Source organism: Chiloscyllium punctatum, chromosome 49 (genome assembly GCF_047496795.1).
Source record: "Chiloscyllium punctatum isolate Juve2018m chromosome 49, sChiPun1.3, whole genome shotgun sequence".
Lineage (NCBI taxonomy): Eukaryota > Metazoa > Chordata > Chondrichthyes > Orectolobiformes > Hemiscylliidae > Chiloscyllium > Chiloscyllium punctatum.
Window position 1 is genome coordinate 16,288,440 of NC_092787.1, and position 20,965 is coordinate 16,309,404.

The 20,965-nt window shown below is 38.6% G+C and overlaps 2 protein-coding genes across 2 annotated transcripts in view; one reads left to right on the top strand and one right to left on the bottom strand.

The window, feature by feature from the left end:
• The window catches only part of gtf3c4 (general transcription factor IIIC, polypeptide 4), a 33,510-nt gene extending 15,596 nt beyond the window's left edge, over positions 1-17,914 (bottom strand). The window contains exons 1-2 of the mRNA XM_072566253.1: positions 17,602-17,914; positions 12,801-14,615 (exon numbers count right to left, since the gene is read on the bottom strand). Coding sequence (XP_072422354.1) covers positions 12,801-14,615; positions 17,602-17,880 — 2,094 coding nt within the window. The 5' untranslated portion in view covers positions 17,881-17,914. The remainder of the gene's footprint in view (positions 1-12,800; positions 14,616-17,601) is intronic.
• A 63-nt stretch (positions 17,915-17,977) lies between these two features.
• Positions 17,978-20,965, top strand: part of ddx31 (DEAD (Asp-Glu-Ala-Asp) box polypeptide 31) — an 87,444-nt gene continuing 84,456 nt past the window's right edge. Inside the window, exon 1 of the mRNA XM_072566254.1 lies at positions 17,978-18,488. Within this exon, the coding sequence (XP_072422355.1) occupies positions 18,375-18,488 (114 nt within the window). The 5' untranslated portion in view covers positions 17,978-18,374. The remainder of the gene's footprint in view (positions 18,489-20,965) is intronic.

The window sequence follows — 20,965 nt, forward strand, 5'->3', positions numbered from 1 at the left end:
AAATCATGACTCACAAACTTGATTGAGTTTTTTGAAACAGTAATAAAGAGGATGATGAGGGCAGAGCATTAGACAGCATCTATATGGACTTCAGTGAGGCATTCGACAAGGTTCCCCATGGGAGACTGGTTAGCAAGGTTAGATCTCAGAATACAGGGAGAACTAGCCATTGGGATACAGAGCTGGCTGAAAGGTAGAAGACAGAGGGTGGTGGGGGATTGTTTTCAGACTGGAGACCTGTGATCAGTGGAGTGCCACAAGGATCGATCCTGAGTCCACTGCTTTTCACCATTGATATAAATGAGTTGGATATGAAGATAGGAGGTGTACTTAGTAAGTTTGCAGATGATATCAAATTGGAGGTGCAGGGGACAACAAAGAAGGTTACCTCAGATTACAATGGGATTCTAATCAAATGGGCCAATGGACTGAGAAGTAGCAGATGGAGTTTGATTTAGATAATTGCAAGATGCTGCATTTTGGGAAGGCAAATCAGGTCAGGACGTATACACTTAATGGTAAGGACCTTGGGAGTGTTGCTGAACAAAGAGACCTTGGAGTGCAGGTTCATAGCTCCTTGAAAGTGGAGTCGCAGGTAGATAGGATAGTGAAGAAGGCTTTTGGTATGCTTTCCTTTATTGGTCAGAGTATTGAGTATAGGAGTTGGGAGATCGTGTTGCGGTTGTATAGGACATTGGTTAGGCCACTTTTGGAATATCACATGCAATTCTGGTCTCCTTCCTATCGGAAGGATGTTATGAAACTTGAAATGGCTCAGAAAAGATTTACAAGGATGTTGCCAGGGTTGGAGGATTTGAGCTACAGGGAGAGGGTGAATAGGCTGGAGCTGTTTTCCTTGGAGCATCGGAGGCTAAGGGGTGATCTTATAGAGGTTTATAAAATGATAAGGAGCATGGATAGGGTAAATAGACAAGGTCTTTTCCCTGTGGTGGGGAGTCCAGAACTAGAGGTCAGAAGTTTAGGGTGAGAGGGGAAAGATATAAAAGAGACTTAAGGGCAATGTTTTCACTCAGAGGGTGGTGCGTGTGTGGAATGAGCTGCCAGAGGAAGTGGTGGAGGCTGGTACAATTGCAACAATTAAAAAGGCATCTGGATGGGTCTATGAATAGGAAGGGTTTGGAGGGATATGGGCCGGGTGCTGGCAGATGGGACTAGAACTGGGTTGGGATATCTGGTCGGCATGGACGAGTTGGACTGAAGGGTCTGTTTCCATGCTGTACATCTCTATGACTAATTGAGCAGCATTTTAGAACATATTTTGAGATCTTTCCAAGAGTGGTTATCTTGTGCAGTTCTATAGATATAACTGAAAATGGAGTTATTATAAAAAAGTAATATTTTAACAAGTGACTCATCTGCCAATTTTAAATTTATGAGAACGAACTTCAGAAAAAAAACCCCACAAAGCCACATTGGCATATATTAATGAGATACTTTTAAATCAAACCTTTGAAAGCTATTAAACATGCTTGTTACCACTTCTGTGCCAAAAACTTCTACTTTAGAGAAAATGGATACAATCACTGGAAGTTCACTTTAAGGATTAATTCAATCTAAACACCATGGATGATTCTCATGCATTTGTTTTTAAAGTAGCATAAAGGATCACATAATCAGTGCTCATGTTCCCTTGATATTTTGTACCCGTTTGGCTAATTATCAGCTGAAAATCACTGTGCCGAGAAGGCAAACAATCTCATTGAGAAATTCAGGCCACAGTGTTTAAAGAACAGCAATAATGACATTATTTATAAAAAGCTCATATTTAACATTTTCTAACTGATTGATTGCCCTTTTTTTATTTAGTAGAAGAATCCTGTAAATCTGTCATGGGAAAACACATATTAGGCACAGGTGCAACAGAATAATCCAAGTAATATTAGTTATGACACAACTAATATCTCTGTCGTATCGATAAAACTATGTACCATCCTTAGCAAAATAAAGAATTACCAAGCTCACTAAATGGCTTAATTAATAGATTCGTTAATGACGATGGATGTACATTAACTTACAAAATTATTAACAGTGAAATTGTAGAGTACTAATACCACAGTTAAAAGGAACATAAGGAAGGTACACACCTTGATCCACACCAGAGACATTCATGAAGAAAATGAGGACTTAAAACAAAACCTTTAGAAATTCAGTCTATAAACATATATATCTGAACATATTTCAAACATGGTTAACCTTTCCACTGTTAACTTAGGCATTTGAGATGCAAAGTGGAACCAAAGCAGCAGATTTTCTGTATAAGACAAGGCACATTGCTGAGCTATAGTAGGGACAGTGTATCTAATCCATGGTGTGCCTGGGTGGGATTACCTGAACAATATCTGAAACAAAAGCGTAGAGAATGCCAGGTTTGGAATGTATGATCTTCCTTCTTAAAACAAGTTGTAGGCAATGTGATTTAAATCAAGGTGATTTTGTACAGGTTTAAAATGACAGTCGTTAATAAACTTATGGAATGTAATAAATCTCAGTCTACTAGATCATGCCAGCATGATCCTTATTCAGGAAATGGCTCAAGATTCATAGCTGCAGGAAGTGATACCTCATTATCTACCAGCGAATTATAAGAGAAAAGGTCAAAGGGACACAAAGAACTTGATGAGAAAATACATGCTGAAGTTTAATTAGGACACGGGAATAGAAATGCTTGTGAGCTTGAAGTCGAGACAGAGGACTTCAGATTCTGCAATTAACAGAAAGTGCTGGCAAAACAACCCATGAAAACAGACAGGATGCTTTCTCTATTTTATGAAGCACAGTGTAATGTTAAGATAAAAACAGGCAATTAAATCTTGATTCCCATAATCAGATTTTAATACCCAGGCCCTTGAATGGATGAATGGTTTTAAGTAAAAGGAAGTCCGCTGATTTAAGATGGCCACAGTCATCATCTGACCATAGACTGTTTCAAGAACTGGTTTAATCAATAAGACCCAGACTGAATTTAAAAAAAAAAGGACGTAATCAAAATAGCTGAGAGCAGTTAAGTTTCTCATGTATTTATCTTTTTAATTATACCTTTCCAGAAGTTTCACTTATTGGGATGAAAATTACCTGCAGATTATCCTCATTATTGACTTTCAAAGTCAAAGTCAGAGACCAGAGTACACAAATTTTTTTCAGCCAACTGCTTTTGGGCAGAGCAGAGAGAATAATGATTGATTTATAATAGAACTGGAAGGTTTGCTTACTTACTGCCCTGGTTTGCTCAGTCTCTCAGATGACAGACAACACCCAGTGAAAAGTAAATTGGAGAAACATCCAATCACAAAGAACTCAAACAAAATCTACAAGTTTTGCTACTTCTTGTGACGATGCTGTGGCTTTAACAGATCTATTTTGACCTGGTTTAAGGGAGAGATTGAACAAGAGGTCCCGAGCAGTCTGTGGTTAAAGCAAACATTTGTGAAGCCTTGGGTGTTTTTTATTTAAAATTTGGAACAACAGAAGCAGTCTGATGGCTGCGGCCACCTGTCATAGACCAGGATTGCGAGGTTTTTTTTAGCTTTTAGATTCAGAAGCTGGGGTTTTTCTTCCTATGGTGGACATTGCATGTAAGAAAATCTGATTTCTGAATGTCTTTTTTTGCCAAGGGGTATGATTATGGGATGTTATGACATTGGAACAGTTAATTAGGAATAGTTATTGTATCTGTAATTCTGTTGTAATTTCCAATAAAGTTACGTTATTCTAAATTCTTCTTTCTTGTCTTGCATTTTAACTATAGTGTTTGAATAAATTATGTTTTGCTTAATGCAGAGTAATTTGACCAGTCGAACTGCATCAGGAACACAACATTTTGCATTTGGCTTTAAACTAAAAAAAAGTTAGGATCTAGGCTACCTTCTTCAAATATCTTGAGGGTGTCTTATCTGCTCCAAAACATTCTTAAGTATGCAATTAAAAAACCATGACCTCAGATTAATCTAACACTTCAAGAATTCTAAGAACTTCTTAAACATTTAAAATTTTTAATCTTGCTTTTTATAGTAGATGTTCTCCTCGTTTTAAGCTTTATACCTGTGTTTGATGTTCTGTTGTTTTTTTTCTTGGAATAAGTTTTTAATAAAATTCCTTTTACTTTCACTCAAGAAAACTTAGAAACTGGGTGCTTAATTTTGAACTAATGAACTGCACTTTAATTGAAGTGTAATATAAACATGTACTAAAAAGAACTGAAACTCTTGATTGCAGCAAATTGAAGTTAGAAAGAGGGAAGTCAATTCAGCTCTCCTCAACGATATGCAACAAAAAGAATGTGAGGTTTGTTTATAATGGTTACTCTGTGTGCCTTTGCTGTTTGTAAAATCAAACAATTTAGCAATGAACCTCAGGCATGTCTCAATGTTTACAGGCATATTTTAAACACTTCAATAGTGTCCTTAATGACATTCTATCATCCAGTCTCCATTAACATCAGTTTGTCTAAAATGCACTTGACCATATCTTGACCCACAAAAAAAAACCTTGCTTCACATTTGCTTACCTACACAAACACCCTATGCCACAAAGCATTCAATTTAAAGAACAACGTTTGACTTCTGCAATAATCAACTGGACAAGATATTGAGTTTAGACTTCAACTGAGCACCCATTAGGAGCTCAGGTTTGCATGTGGCCAGATTCAGCCCAATTGTGGCTGGAAAGTTAACTTTGCCTGTGTAATTCAATTGTAAATATCCACAACCGAAAATATCTCGCAACATTTAAGAGGGAGTAAAAGATAAATAAAATGGGGCAAAACATTCCCAAATCAAATTTTTCATACCATCATGAGCCAAAAAGCAACAAAACTGAATAGACTTAAATATCACAAACTGATGATTATAAAATATACAAATGTATGTATATTTCTTGACATTTCTTGAGATGTTTGTTAATCATGGCTTTGAACACAAAATATTCTGTCAGTTTGTGGATCTTCTACCATATTGTTCACACTTGAATCAGTTATGATGTTTTGTTTATTCTTTCATGGATATAGGCATCATTAACAAGACCAGCATTTGTCATCAGCCCCTAATTGCATTTGAATTGTGGCCTTGCCAAACCAAAGGACATCTTAGAGTCAATCACTTTGTTATGGGTCTGCAATCACATGTAGGCCAGATTGAGAAAGGATGGCAGATTGCCTTTCTTAAAAGGACAGTCAACTAGATGGATTTACATGCAAATAATGAGGGTTTAATGTTGACCATCACAGATTTTAACTGAATTTAAAATTTCACCAGCTGCCACAGAGAGCTTTGAACCTCTGATTACTAGTGCAATGACACTAGCTCAACTTTTATTCTCCCAAAAGAACAAAAAGCATTAATTATAGAATTTAATGACCAACCACTAAAGTGAGACCATGTCACTGAACCTAAATAGATCGAATTGCTGTTAAGTAAATGTTGGATGGTTTCATGCAGTGGGAAGTTGCCAAGCATCAGGAATAGTGACATTAACATCTCTATTTCTAGACAAAATTAGGGGGCCAGATTAATCCTAATGTGCTTTACATGTTAAATGACTGCTATGGTTTTATAGCTCATTACCAAGATGACACAGAAACCTTGATTAAACTGTGTATAACCTCTATGTGTAATGAACAGCAAGTGTGCACATCTACAGAGTTCTGGTGTTTGCAAACAGTTAATTTTACACATACTTGATATCCAAGAATTTCAGAACTTTGAAAAAGTGAATTGCATATAGCTCAAATAATTTTGGAATTTCACTTTGATTATGAGTGGAACAGAAGGGCTCAGGTTCAAACTAATAAAAGATTAGGAATAACATCAGGACTTTTCCCCAAACTCAAGAGAATGGAAATTATGGATTTTCTGATAGAGCAGTGGAAACTCAAATTCTGGAATTATTCAAGTATTAAGTGCTACCACAGAATGAAGTGCTTCTTCCTGACTCAGGAAATAAAGTGTCCCCATTAAATAGGCTCAACGTGATCCATCTGCACAGGTAGTTGCATTGGTGACATCAGGCCATTGGTTATATACAGACTGTCATGTAAAGGCTGTGTAACTCTTGATTCGCTTCCATGTTTTAAATAGTTGCAAACCACAAGTTGTTTTTGTTCTATTTTAAGGCCATCATCTGTGAAACGTTGAATAGCCACCTGCCATAAAACTAAAAAAGCTCTGAGATTGGGTATGTGCAGGAAATAAAAGGACAGTCTCTTAATGGAAATCAGAGCTAGACAAATGCTCCAATGTTGCGCGCACACAAACACAGCTTCCCCTCTACGCTTCCACTGGCTATAAATGCAGCCATAACCAGAAACAATGCTGTTAAGAGTTTGCTCAAAAGTTGCTCATCTAGAATTACCTTTTCTAAAACTGGCAAGCTTTTGTATATGCAAAGCTTCCAAATGTGTTAGAATGCTTCAATTTGAAATGTCACATCTGCAGAAATTCTTGCCTCAATTTTACATGCAAAATAAAGTTCAATTTAGAAATTCATGCTTGCTCAAAAAAGGCAAATGAAGGAACGTTTTCTCTCTCATTGTGACATTGTTAGGATTTGTAGCAGGCTCACTAAAGCTGAAACCATACCAACACCTGCAAAACAGCTGTAAAATGGGTGAGGAACTTATCTGATTTAAATGAGTGACTGGCAATTTGATTTTAATGAAACACGTTTGTTCTCAAATGTTTAATGCCTGCTACCAAACAGTATCTCATCTCTATACATCCATTCTCAGCTACAAGATGACGATACCTCACTGCTTGCCACAGATGATCCTGCTTCCTAATTCTTTAACTTCACATCAAGACTATCAATATTGAAAGGCACTGTGACGGAGGGTCGATAAACATGTTTGTATTCCAGAAGAAAGCTTCAAACAAATCCTGGATTCATCTGTAATGACCTTATATGGAAAAGGTAATAAATGTCCTTCAGTGTTGAGCATGTTGGAGTAACATAGGTGTTTCATGCAAATAGTTGAGATTAAACATAATTATAAAGTGATAAAATAGTTCAGGATTAACACATGCAAGCATGATCCAAGACAAATTAAGTGAATTTAATTGATTTCACCCTTTATTGCCATTATGTCTAGCTTGTTCTTACATTGCATGTTAAGTAGTTGATTTTAAGTTTTATATGTTTGATATATATTTTTAATTTTTTCCATTTTAATGTTGTTCTGTAGGTAATGAAAGGTGGCATATTTTATACATAATGTGTTCTTGAAACATCTTTTTTTCAGGCTTAACATTATTAAGAGCATATATGAAATACAGAATGAGATGGCTAGTAGACTTAGAAAGGTTATAGCACTGCAGGATCAGTCAGATAGGTGGGTGACTGCAGGAAAAGTAAGAAGGTAGTTCAAAAGTCTCCAGTGGCCATTCCTCTATCAAATAGATATTCAGTTTTTGGAACTCTCTCTAGGAAAATGGAGGGGTTCATCAGTTTTTGGATACTTGGAATGATTATGTTAGGTAACACTTGACAGGATTTAAAAGAATTATCAGGGACTCTTTATCGGAGGCATAGACAGGAGATTCTGTGGCAGTGAGCATAAATTTAGGATGGTTTATTGCTTTCCTGGTGCTATGACTAAGGATGGTCTAAATGTTTCAAGTATATTGTTAAAGGTGAAATTGAGAAGCCAGAAATTGTACATGTTAGTAGTGTTACAACATAGTGAACCCTTCTATTAATTAAACCAAACACCCAGAAAAGCTCACCTCGTCTTGTAATCCATTAAAATATGAGTGACAGAGAACTCTCAAATTCCACTATTTAAAGAAAATAACATCACTTTATTTTTTAAACTCTAAAAGTGAACATTCAACAACTATTCACAATTCTAAGCCCCCTTTCTCTTAACTGCTTACTATCTGCCTCCAACTCCATAACAATATTCTGTTCCAATAAGACACTTATTAAAATTATATCAACTTAATTTCAAAACCACACAGCCACTGTCGGCTTTGGCATCTGTCTTCTTCCAGCTGAGGATTTCCATGGGTCATCTTCTTTGTTTTTTTTTACTGCGAATACGTTTCATATGAAAAGATACCTTTGATAGAGAGTGTTTCCTAACTTCTCAGAGAGCAAGATGGTAGCTCTCCATGTATTTCTGTCTTGATGCAGTTGCTCTCTAACCAATTTTCAAAATGCCCACATTTTATACTTCCCCAACATCGGATTGTCTCATTTGTTTGGTGTTGGCAAAACAATAAATTCAAACTCAACTGGGTTTTAGTATCCTGGGGCATAATTTCAACAGAAAATGTGTTGCTGGAAAAGTGCAGCAGGTCAACCAGCATCCAAGGAGCAGGATGCTGCCTGACCTGCTGCGCTTTTCCAGCAACACATTTTCAGCTCTGATCTCCAGCATCACTTTCTCCTAGCATAATTTAAACTGATTGGTTAAATCCTAACTGTTGTCTAAACAGAAACCAAAACTCGGGTATCCATTTCACAGCTCAATGTTATTTATTTTCAATTTTCTCGTATACTCAGACTGCAATCTAGTCATATACATTGGTGGTTGTAAGCTGTCAGTTCAGGACAACATTCACTCTCTCTTAAAAGTACAGTACACACCTTCAACTTCATAACAGTGGGAATGACATTTTCGGGGAAAACATTAAAAGCAGTACAGAGTCAATTAAAGAAGTTAGGTAGAAGATTAAAAAAAACATTAAAAGTAGTAATTTCCAGTTTTCTTCCAATGCTAAACTCAAATGAGAAAAGGAACAAAAGGTGGAAGGAGATAAATCAATGGCTAAGAGCTGATATATTGATCAAGGATTCAGGTTTTTGGACAACTGGAATGTCTTTTGGGATAGAAAAGACCTGTTCAAAGAGGATAGGTCTAATCTAAACTGGAAGGAACCAATATCTTAGTAGAGAGATTTGCTCATTCCATTAAAGGAGACTTTATACTGATAGAAAAGGAGAATGGAGGAATTCTAAGTAGCAGTGTGAACAGAAAGATTAATGGAGAAGGTTCAGAATGTGAAGAGAGGCAGGTCAATTCGAAAAAAAGACAAAAAAGAGGTGTTAGAGTATGTAGGAACTCTGAAGAACTAAATTGCATTTATTTTAATGCAAGGGGTCTTAGAGATAAGGCTGATGAACTGAGGGCATGTTTAAGAACATGGGATTGGGGCACCATCACTATTACAGAAACTTGGTTGAGAGACAGACAAAACTGGCAGCTTGATATTCCAGATTTTAGTTGCAGTAGGAAGGAGATAAAAAGAGGCAAGAAAGGAGGGTGGGGATGGCATTTTGAATTAAGGAATATTCTGCTGTAACTAGGATAGAAAAGTTATTTCTGAAAAATCATCCAGTGAAAATTTATAGGTAGAAAATACAAATAAGAAAGGAAATATCACTTTGATGGGATTTTACTATAGGCCCCAATACTAAGAGGGAAATTGAGAAACAAATATGTAGGGAGATCTCAGACATATGTTAGCATAATAAGCTTGCGATAATGGGGACTTTTAATTTTCCAAACATTTATTGGGGCTACCCATAGTGTTAAAGTTGAGGCAGTGAAGAATTTGTCAAATGTGTTCAAGAATATTTTATTTATCAGTATGGATGTTCCTACTACAAAAGGAGCAAAATTAGACCTTTTGGGCAATAAGGCAGGCAGGTGACTGAAGTAAAAGAGGGGGGATCACTTTGGATCATAACTCTATTCATTTCAAGATGATTATTTAAAAAAGGATAAGCCTTCCATAAAAGTCAAAGTTTTTCATTGGAATAAGGAAAATTTTAATGTTATGAAACAAGAACTTACAAACGTTGATTGGAGTAGATGTTTGCAGGTAAAAGGATGTCTGACAAGTGGGAGGCGATCAAGAATGTGATGATCAGAGTTCCTGTTAGAGTGAAGGGTAAGGATGGTGAGATCAAGGAATAATGGACAAATAAAGATATTGAGGTTCAGGTCAAGAATAAAAGAGAACCTTATTTTAAATATAGACAACTTGATTCAATTGAATCTCTTAATCAATATGAAGAGTGTCGGGACATTCTTAAGACAGAAATCAGGAAGGCAAGAGGGAATATGAGATTGCCTTAGGAGATAAGGTTAAGGATAATCCAAAGAGATGCTACAAACACACTAAGAACAAGTTTTTACTGTGGAGAAAGAAATTAAGTCTAGAGAATGCAGAGAAATAAACTTTGATGTTTTAAAAACAGTCCATATTATAGAAGAGGAATTTTGGGAGGTCTTAGCAATTATAAAGATGAATAAATCTCCGGGACTGAATTTAATGTATCCCAGAATGTTGTGGGAAACAAGAGAGGAAATTATTAGTCCTCTTGCAGAAATATTTGCATCTATAACTACAGATGAAGTGCCTGATGACTGGAGGGTGGCTCATGTTGTACCTTTGCTTAAGAAAGGAAGCAAGGAGAAACCGGGGAACCATAAATCTGTGAGTCTGACTTTAGTTGTGGGTAAATTGTTGGAGGTGATTATATAAGATAGGATTTATGGACATTTAGAGAGGCAAAAATTGATTAGAGATAGTCAGCATGGTTTTGTGCAAGAAAAATAGAGTCTCACAAACTTGATTGAGTTTTTTGGGAAAGTTACCAAGAACATCGATAAGGGCAGAGCAGGAGATATTGTTTATTTGGATTTTAGTAAAACCTTTGACAAGGTTCCACATGTACACTAATGAGTAAAGTTAGGTCACATGGGACTCAGGGTGAGCTTGCCAATTGGATACATAATTGCCTTAACAGCAGGAAACATGGAGTAACAGTAGAGGCTTGCTTTTCTGACTGGAGGCCTATGACCAGCAGTGTTCCACAGCGATCAGTTCTGGGTCCTCTTGTTTTCCATTTACATAAATGATTTGGATGAGAATATAGAAGGCATGGTTAGTAAGTTGACGGAAAGCAGTAAAATTGGTGGCATTGGAGACAGCGAATGCGGTCTTCTAAGATTACCAAGGTCAATGGGCTGAAAAATGGCAGCTGGAGTTCAATCAGGAAATAATGTATGGTATTGCATTTTGGTATAACAAACAAGAGTAGGGCTTATACAAGTAATGGCAGGGCTTTGGGTAATGTTGTAGAATAGACAGACCTAGGGGTGCAGGTACATTATTCTTTGAAGCTTGCATCACAAATAGACAGAGTGACTACGAAGACATTTGGCACGCTTGCCTTCATTGCTCAGTTCGGAGTAGAGGAGTTGGGAAGTCATGTTGAGGTTGTACACGACATTGTTGAGGCTTCTTCTAGAATACTGTGTCCAGTTCTGGTCACCTCAATTGTAAAAAGATTATTATTAAGCTGGACAGGGTTCAGAAGAGATATACCAGGATGATGCCGGGTATGGAAAGTTTGATTTATAAAGAAAGGCTGGACTTCTTTCACTGGAGCTTAGGAGGTTGAGAGGCAATCTGATAGACGTTTATAAAATTAGGAGGTATAGATAGAGTTAATGATAGTTGTCTTTTCCCTCGGATGGAGGATTTCAAGACTAGGGGACACATTTTTAAGGTGAGGGGAGAGGGGTTTAAAAAAGACGTAAGAAACAATTTTTTTTTTAACAGAGGATGGTTCATGTGTTGAATGAACTTCCTAAGAAAGTAGTGAATGTGGCATTTGAATAGATACTTGAATAGGAAAGGTTTGGAGGGATAGGTGCAGGCAGGTGTCTTGTTTAGTTTGGGATTATATTTGGCATGTATGGTTGGACCAAAGGGTCTGTTTCCATGCTGTATGACTTTATGACTCTAATTCATCCACTGTAAAGTACTTCTTATTTGTCACTTTTAAATTTCGTTTGCCATCTGTTTGCCCTCCTAACTGGAAAGTCTCATTTCTGTAAGGGATTATTCATATGCAACTGAATCAAGATTAGAAAAATGTAATTCAATATAGTAGCTGTATTGAGCACATGAACATGCATACGTGATAAGGCCCAGAGCTTATTTGGAGCCATTTTCAATTGAATTGTTTGGTCAATTAAGTCTCAGTCACTACACTTGTTAGCAAATTGGGATACCACCAGGAAGACTTCAGTAGGCTGAACAGGTTTTACACAACTCCTACTTGTTGTTTTCACCTTTATTCTCAGGATGTCAGCAATGCTGGTGAGGCTACACTTATTATCCATCACTTCATGCAATGAGATGGTGGTGAACCTTATTTGTTGGAACTCAATAGAAGCACAATGACAGATCACAATGAACCATCGTGAGATCTGAGCTCTCAAGCCCTGGGTTGCCAGCACTGTGATCACTATTATGTTGCCATTGTTTACTCTATTGTCAGAAACTGTATTCATGTTTGGAGATATTTGGAAAGCAGCAAAGAATTTTATTTTCTTTTCTTTTCAAAAATAGGTCTTACTTCATAGTGATGGATAAAAATTACAAAAAACAACAACAGGCAACATTTTGAGTTCCTGACAACATAGGATTTCTGTCAAAATTATTGTTAGTCTTACTTGCAGAAAAACTTAAATATACACTCTTGGATCTTTCCAATGAAAAGTATAGTGAAAATAGAAAGTGATACATTTAGGCTACATGACAGAGACATGAAGATTAATGTCCATTTGCACAGATATATTCCAGTGGCATTCACTAGTCCTTGTGATTCTCCTCGTTGGAGGATGAAGCTACGATCTCCATTCTTCCCAGTTGGTTGGGAATCATAGGTGGCAGAGTTTCAATGGACTAAGTGATCACTGAAAACATTACTTTTCACGTACAAGGGAAGGTGGAGGAGCTGAGAATTAACTTTTAAAAAAGACCTACCTTTGCTGTCCGATCATCGTAGCTGGGGTCAGAGGTCAAGAAGTCACAAATGCCTCTGGTTGGAACACTGGTGTTCTCTGTAATCCAGGTGTGAAGGTACACTTCACCCAGAACTCGTTTCATATGTTCACGTGTCAGATGGAGTTCCACTACTTCAATGTTAGTCTGAATTGCATTCAATTTCTTTGCAATCATTTCATGAATATGTTCTTCAGTATTGCCATCTTTAGGTTCCACTGAAGTGTCTTCGGCTTGACTTGCAACCCCTCTGTTTGTTTGAGTACTCTCTGAACTGGTCTTTGCCTCATCTGGCTGTCTCTTATTCTCGCTTAACAATGCAGGGTTGTCACAAAGCAAAATCTTTGACTCACAATGATTTGGTCTCCAAAGTGCTTCAGTAGGTGCCTTTTGTAGGGTCTGAAACAAAATCTTCAAGAGAAAAAGTCTTAAACGCCACAAGTAATTTGATGGATTTGTCTGAAGTTTATGGTCTAGAGCTTCATCTAGCTCTGGAGGAATACGTTTTTCAGTCAACACTCGCCAACGTACAAGGTCAAGTAAGTCCACTTGTTTGAACAAATTGTGAATGGAAGATTCTAAAATTTTAGAAGCTGCTTCTTCTGGCGTTTTTAATGTGATAAACTGCACCTGGTACATACGGCTGGCTGGATGGAGACCATTGTTTATACCTTCTGCCGTCACAAGAGCAAGGTATGCATTGTTTGGGCTGAGACATATTCCATGAAGTCTCACTGTGCCAATTGACTCCGGCAATTTGATTAAGGTATGATCAAACTTTACTGCTACATCCGTGAAAAGAGGAGTCAGCTTTCGAATGGTTCCATCAACAGAGCAGGTGTAGAAACTCGCAGTTTGTTTATTGGCTGTCAGAGACACAATGGGAAGAGTGTGGAGGCCTGTCACATGAGAATTGTGAACATTCAGTCCAGCTTTGGATATCAATAGTAAGCACCAGAAAACATACGTTCCTCTGGCTGCCACAACCAAGCTGCAGCTGCACTTCTGGTAGGGATGGTAGAGAGAGATACATCTAATATTGTGCACAGGTAACTGATCCATCTCTTGCCACAGAACCACAGGTTGTCGGAGAGTGAAGTAACCTTTCACTGCTTTCAAGTTCACTGGCAGAATCTTAACAGGTCCTTTAGAACTGCCAACAATCAACCCACTCATTTTGCGACTACCATGTTCGTATTCCCACCAAGCCAGAACACTTGGGTCATTAATACCTGATTCAATGGTACTGCATGCAATGATAGAATCTTTGCCATGAAACGGGATTTGGAATTGCCATATAACAACATCACCGTTTTCAAGTAGGACAGCCAACAGTACAGTGCCCACGTCTTCACACTCATTGTTAGCTTTTACGCGTTGAGTGTTGCAGATACTGGACCATTCCATTCTAACAGGAGCCTGCATATAATGTCTCCTTTGGAATTCAGAGAAATCCTTCAACTCCCCACCCAGATCCGCATCCAAATTCCCATATTTGTTCTCATACAGCATCTCACCATATACCTCTGTAATATCTAAAGCTGGTGTCCACTGCAACCTGTTCACATTCACCTGGATGGACAGTCTATTGTCCAGTGTCAAAGATGCTAACAGACACCTTCCATTGAAGTCACAACCCAAAGGAGACCAGCTGGTAAATTTAAAACCTCGCAATGGCGACAAAGCACCCCCTTCAGGATTAAAGACCCTGTCCATCATTAGTGAATGACTTAGAGTTGGATCTTTTTTACTCAGGAACTTGTCCTTGCAGCCACTTACTTCTGCCTGAGAGCCAACCTTAAAATACACAAAACATAAAAATTAGCATTTGCTTTCAGCTTGAAAATTATTATTGTTGTTAAAATAGAATTCACATGAAAACAAGCGTAATTTATAGGACTATTGTTTCTACCATATCTTAACATTAAATAGTTAAGAGTTGAAAAATATCAGAGATTCAAGTTTCTTTTAGCACTTGCTCATTGAAATGTCGAAATGGAAATGCTTTCCCCTATTAAAGCAAAACCACAGTACACCGCAAATCCTTTTAAACCTATGCAAACTGCAGTTTGGAAATTATCATATTGAGTATAATAACTTACATCCCTCAAAGAGAAGAGAATAATACCAAACAGGAGGCCGGACAAATTAATGGTGTGAGGAAAGGGTCTGGAAAACTGTTGAAGAGTTAGGTTCTTCGGAAATTTTGAAAGAAAGTAGAGAAGTGGTGGAGGCTCGTACAATTACAATATTTAAAAGGTGTCTGGATGGGTAAATAATAGATTCAGAGATGTACAGCATGGAAACAGACCCTTCAGTCCAATCCTTCCATGCCAACCAGCTATCCCAACCAAATCCCGTCCCACCTGCCAGCACCCGGCCCATATCCCTACAAACCCTGCCTATTCATATACCCATCCAAATGCCTTTTAAATGTTGCAATTGTGCAAGCCTCCACCACTTCCTCTGGCAGCTCATTCGATACATGTACCACTCTCTGTGTGAAAAAGTTGCCCCTTAGGTCTCTTTTATATCTTTCCCTTCTCACCCTAAAACCTATGCCCTCTAGTTCTGGACTCCACGACCCCAGGGAAAAGACTTTGTCTATTTATCCTATCGATGCCCCTCATAATTTTGTAAACCTCCTCAGTCTCCGACGCTCCAGGGAAACAGCCCCAGCCTGTCCAGCCTCTCCTTATAGCTCAAATCCTCCAACCCTGGCAACATCCTTGTAAATTTTTTCTGAACCCTTTCAAGTTTCACAATATCTTTCCGATAGGAAGGAGACCAGTATTGCATGCAATATTCCAACAGTGGCCTAATCAATGTCCTGTACAGTCGCAACATGACCTCCCAAATCCTGTACTCAATACTCTGACCAATAAAGGAAAGCATACCAAACGCCTTCTTCACTATCCTATCTACCTGCGACTCCACTTCAAGGAGCAATGAACCTGCACTCCAAGGTCTCTTTGCTCAGCAACACTCCCTAGGACCTTACCATTAAGTGTATAAGTCCTGCTAAGATTTTCTTTCCCAAAATGCAGCACCTCACATTTATCTGAATTAAACTCCATCTGCCACTTCTTAGCCCACTGGCCCATCTGATCAAGATTCTGTTGTAATCTGAGGTAACCCTCTTCACTAACCACACCATCAATTTTGGTGTCATCTGCAAACTTACTAACTGTACCTCTTATGCTCGCATCCAAATCATTTGTGTAAGTTACAAAAAGTACAGGACCAATGAATAGGAAAAGTTTAGAGAGATATGCGCCATGTGCTGGTAAATATTAGGATGTCTGGCATGAATGAGTTGGACCGAAGTGTCTGTTTCCATGACTGTATGACTGTATTGAGATAGTGTCTAAAACAAGATAACTTTTGATAATGGAGCAGATAGCAAGCACTGAATCGGTTTTGGAGACTTGGGGCTGGAACAGAAAGCTAGAAGAATTAAAGTGAACCCTAAATGATAGAGACTGAAATCTAGTGAGACTTGACTGGGATGGAAATGCTACACGTATTGGTTTTAGGTTCTGCTGGTCAAGAAATCCAGTCAAGTGTCTGTCTAGATGAACGCAGTCCTACTGAATGACTCCAAACAACAAGAGGGAAGCCCTAAGTAAAATCTTACATCGGCATAACTGCATATTGCATCTCCAATATATATCACAATCACATTATTATAGGAATTGACCATTCAGCCCTTGAGCACATTTCAAGGAGATCATTGGCATTCTAATCCCATCCATGTGTTTAGCTCAGTTAATAAAAATCAAGTTCAGACTTAAAGTGATTAACTGAATGGGCATCTGATATTTGTGGGAGAGTCTCTCATGCTTCTACCACCCGTTGCCAGAAATGTTAACCTGCTGTTTGAATGACCTGGTTCTGATTTTTAAGATGATGTCCCTTTGCATTAAGACTCTCCTGTTAGTGATCAATCCTTTTCAAAATCCTAAAACTTCAATCACCCCTTACCCTTTTATAGAGAACAGGAGCCTGGTCATGTAACTTCATGTTATAATTCAATCCTTGGAGAACTAGTAACATTCTGGTGAACCTGCACTTCACTCCTTTCAAGTCCAATGTCTCCTTTAGAAGGTGTGGTGCCCACTTTAGTGTGATCTGAAATCTTAAGATAAACATCTGTTTACAGTCTTTCAAAATCAGGACCCCTTTCCTCTAACTAATAACAATGAAAAATAAAACTGATAAGATTAGTTTATGTTGCCTTGGCATCTGATTATAGCACACAGGTAGCCAAAGAGACACATAACAAAAAAAAATCTTTCCTGCATCTAGTGCAGCAAATCAGGTATAGTGGAAGTAAGGTATTCTTGGACTAGCCACTAACTCTGGGGGAGAAAACAACAAGTTTTGTCAGTGCACTGCTAACTGTGTCATTAAAGTATTCAAACTTGTAACAAAAGTCTGTAACCCCACAGTCCTTCAAAACAAAATTCAAATGAAAAACAAAGCTGAGGCAAATTTTGACTATTCACAACCATACACCATTCAATCTTCTCACTGTCCTGTAGGAATTCAACTAGCGATCTAAAATCTGGGGACTATCACGTTTCAGATCAGCGAATAAGTTCAGAGGGCTTGGAAAATAGTCATTTTTAAAAATGTTTTTCAGGAGCCTTTTCTAAAAAGAAGAAGAACTGGATAATCAAGTGGTGCATCTGACAGGGGATACAGTAAAACTTATCTGCACAGGAATCCAGAGAGGTGGTCGGGCGTTGCTGGTTTGTCTGTCTGCCAGGGAGGGACTTACCTTGAGGGAGCAGCTCTGGCTGGGTGCTGGCACCGAGGTCCTGTGGATCACCATGTCCAGCCCGTTGTTATGGATGTCGCAAATCTGCTCCAGGACGTAGATGTTTTTGCCGGTGGTGATGGAGAGCCGGTTGTCCTCGGACCAACTGAGCGGCTCGGGCCCGCTCACCGGATACTGCAGCTTGATGCTGGGCTCCCGCTTGCTTGTCAGCACCACCCTAGTGCTGGCCGGGCTACCGCCACTCTTCCTCTTCGCGGAGGCCGCAGACACCGCCGCCATCTTGCCCAAGCCCCACCCCCAACCCCGCGGCCTCCGGAAATGGCGCTCGAACATTGCGACCACCGACGATGAAAAGACCCTACACCGCGTCATTTAGCAACCGGGCTGCCTGAGAGTATCGCCTGATATCACTAACCAAGTAGAATTTTTAAATAATTCGACTGGAAAGGCCAATATAAGCGTGAGCAAACCACGCTTAGAATTTATTAAAAACAATCGGAAGGAGAGAGTCCCTTTTGCTCATTTTTGTTAGATAGGAGTTTATTGCTTTTTAGTCATTCTCGTTCGAAGCGTTCCTGTAATTATTAAGATTAAGAAGATTCTCGGTTTCCAGTCATTTTTCAACCTGTTTTTAGGCGGCCACATGGTGGTTTGATGGTAAAACCCGGCAAATTCACGTGCAGTCTCTCTGGAAGTTGGAGCTCCCGGAGTTTGTCAGCAGTCGTCATTCCAACTTCAATTTGGGTTGTTTTAAACTTAATTTAATTCCGGACATGGCCGGAGATGACGGCTCAATATTAAATATTGCCGGTAATCGCGGGGGCCCGGCTTTCAGGCGAAGGAAGAAGGTTTGTCCGCGCGAGGGTTCGAGAGATGTGCAAAGTCAGGTAACGTGCTGCTTTTCCATGTGAATTTCTGCAGAGGGTTTTGTCAGTCTTCAGGACTGACATTGATCCAAGTAAGTTTCGGGTGGGGGGGAGGGAAGAACCACAGACACTGGAAATCAGAAAACAAAAAGAAATTGGTGGAGAGAGGGGGGGAAAAAAAACAGGAGTTAACGTTTCGGGTCCAGTGACCCCCCTTCGGATGTTCAGAGATTTTCTTCCAGCATTTTCTGTAAGTGATGGTGAGGTTGGCCGTTGTGAACTACACGTTGGAAAGTTGGATTGAAGAGTATTTTATGTAATGAGCCGATCTGTTAGCGATTGATGTTTGTTTTTAGTAACAGACAACTATATGTTAGCATTTTATACTTTTTTTTACCATATTTATGGGTGAAGATCAGCCCGTTCAGCAGGTACATCGCAAAACTACTGTTGTTGCTATATACTTTTTTGTTTCTAAGCTGACTTTGCTTCTGCTAATTTATTTGGGTTGAACCCATCCGACGGTTAAACGCTGACTTTGTGAAAAAGAATGTTACTGATATTATTGTTCTTAAACTTTGCCCATTTATTAGTTTGAGTTCCTGTCTCATTTGCTGCTATATTTTGGGATGTACTTAGTGAATGGGCCGATCTGCATCCATAACACTACTTAAGAAATCTTCCTGCGTGACTACACCTCCTTTCTAGGCGAATAGCCCACATCTTTCCAGATTTTCCTCATAACTCGGCCTTTCAGACGCCGAACATCATAGAGTAGTCTGGTGGCTGTCCTCGACGTTAGTTCCATCGTCTGATCCGAAATGTTAATTACAACATTGCTACTCATTGGTTTGAATTTGAATCAACTATGTAGAGCATATTCGGCACTGTTTTGTGTTTTTCAAGTATCTCTCAGATTGGAGCATTTTGTCTGGGGTGTTGTTTGACTCGAGCATTGCTGTATTTCCTTTCACATGTATTCCATTGTTTTGTCTTAGTAGCTAAATTTTGGGATTGTCGATTGTAGCTCTACTTTGTCCGAACATATTGTGTTGACTGAGACTCCTCACTTTCAATTTACCTGTAATTCGGTTTCAGTATCCAAGTCACTGAAGTAAGATAGAAGCTGTAATGAAAGAACTTGCATTAAATACGACTTTTCATAATCAAAGAACATTGCAAATGCAGTATGACCAATTAAATTTCTTTATTGGATTCCCTACAGTGTGGAAACAGGCCCTTCAGCCAACCAGTCCACACCGACCCTCCGAAGAGTAACCCACCCAGACCCGTCGCCCTCTGACTAATGCTATAGGCGATTTAGCATGGCCAATTCACCTGACCTGTACATCTTTGGATTATGGGAGGAAACCCACGCAGACATGGGGAGAATGTGCAAACTCCACACAGACAGTCACCCAAGGCTGGCATCATACCTGGGACCCCTGATGCTGTGAGGCTGCAGTGCTAACCACTGAGTCACCGTGCCACCCTAAAGTGTAGTTACAATCATAATGTAGGGGAAATGACAACTAATTTGTGTGCACCAAGGGACAAATTGCCAAATAATCAATTTTGCTTATGTTTAAGGAATGAATACTTGACATTTAGTCCAAGATTATTTAGTTAGCATGAACCAGTTGGATATCTACAAAAACATCTAGATTTCTAAATTTATATTATTAACAGTCTTTCTGACTGAATGGGAATAAGCATTACATATATTTAATTTCCTTATTTGTACACAAGTAATCAGCTAGCTACTTATTTTAATTCAGCTGTCTTTCAAACTTATTGCTGTTACAATTTGCTTTTCATTAGCACAAGTTAATGTTTGTCCAAAAATTAGAAAAAACTGATTATATAAACAAAAACCGGCAAAAGGAGCAATGAACACCAAGCTTAACTTTACGGTTAGATTATGTGAGTCAATAATTGCAATGTTGTCGCTCATTGTGACGCCTTTGATACAGTTCAGTAGAGTATATTCTGTACTGCTTTGTGTAAAAATGCAAAAGGATCACTCGTTTATTAGTTATGTTGTTTTGGAAGAGGAGAGTGGAGAACAATCTCTTAATTTCTGTTTGAGAAGTTTGGTGTGGTTTTGTAGTTATTTTTTAAGGCATGTAAACGTTCAATTACCTCAATATTCTCGGTTTTATGATCTTTTAGGGTGTCAAAAAAGGTGGTGGTGTAGCACTATTAATTAAGGAGTCAATTACTGCAATAAGGAGAGATGATATCTTAGAAGGGTCCTCAAACAAGGTTTTGTCGGTAGAACTTAGGAATGTGAAGGGGGCATCCAATTTACTGAGAGTGTATTTATAGGCTCCCAGAGTCAGCAGGAAATAGAGGAACAAATATGTTGACAGTTCATAGAGGTGTGTAAGAATAATAATCGAGTAATTATACTAGGATATTTCAACTTGCCCAACATAAGTTGGGATAGTCATAATGTTAAGGATTTAGAGGGGATGGATTTCTTGAAATGTATCAGG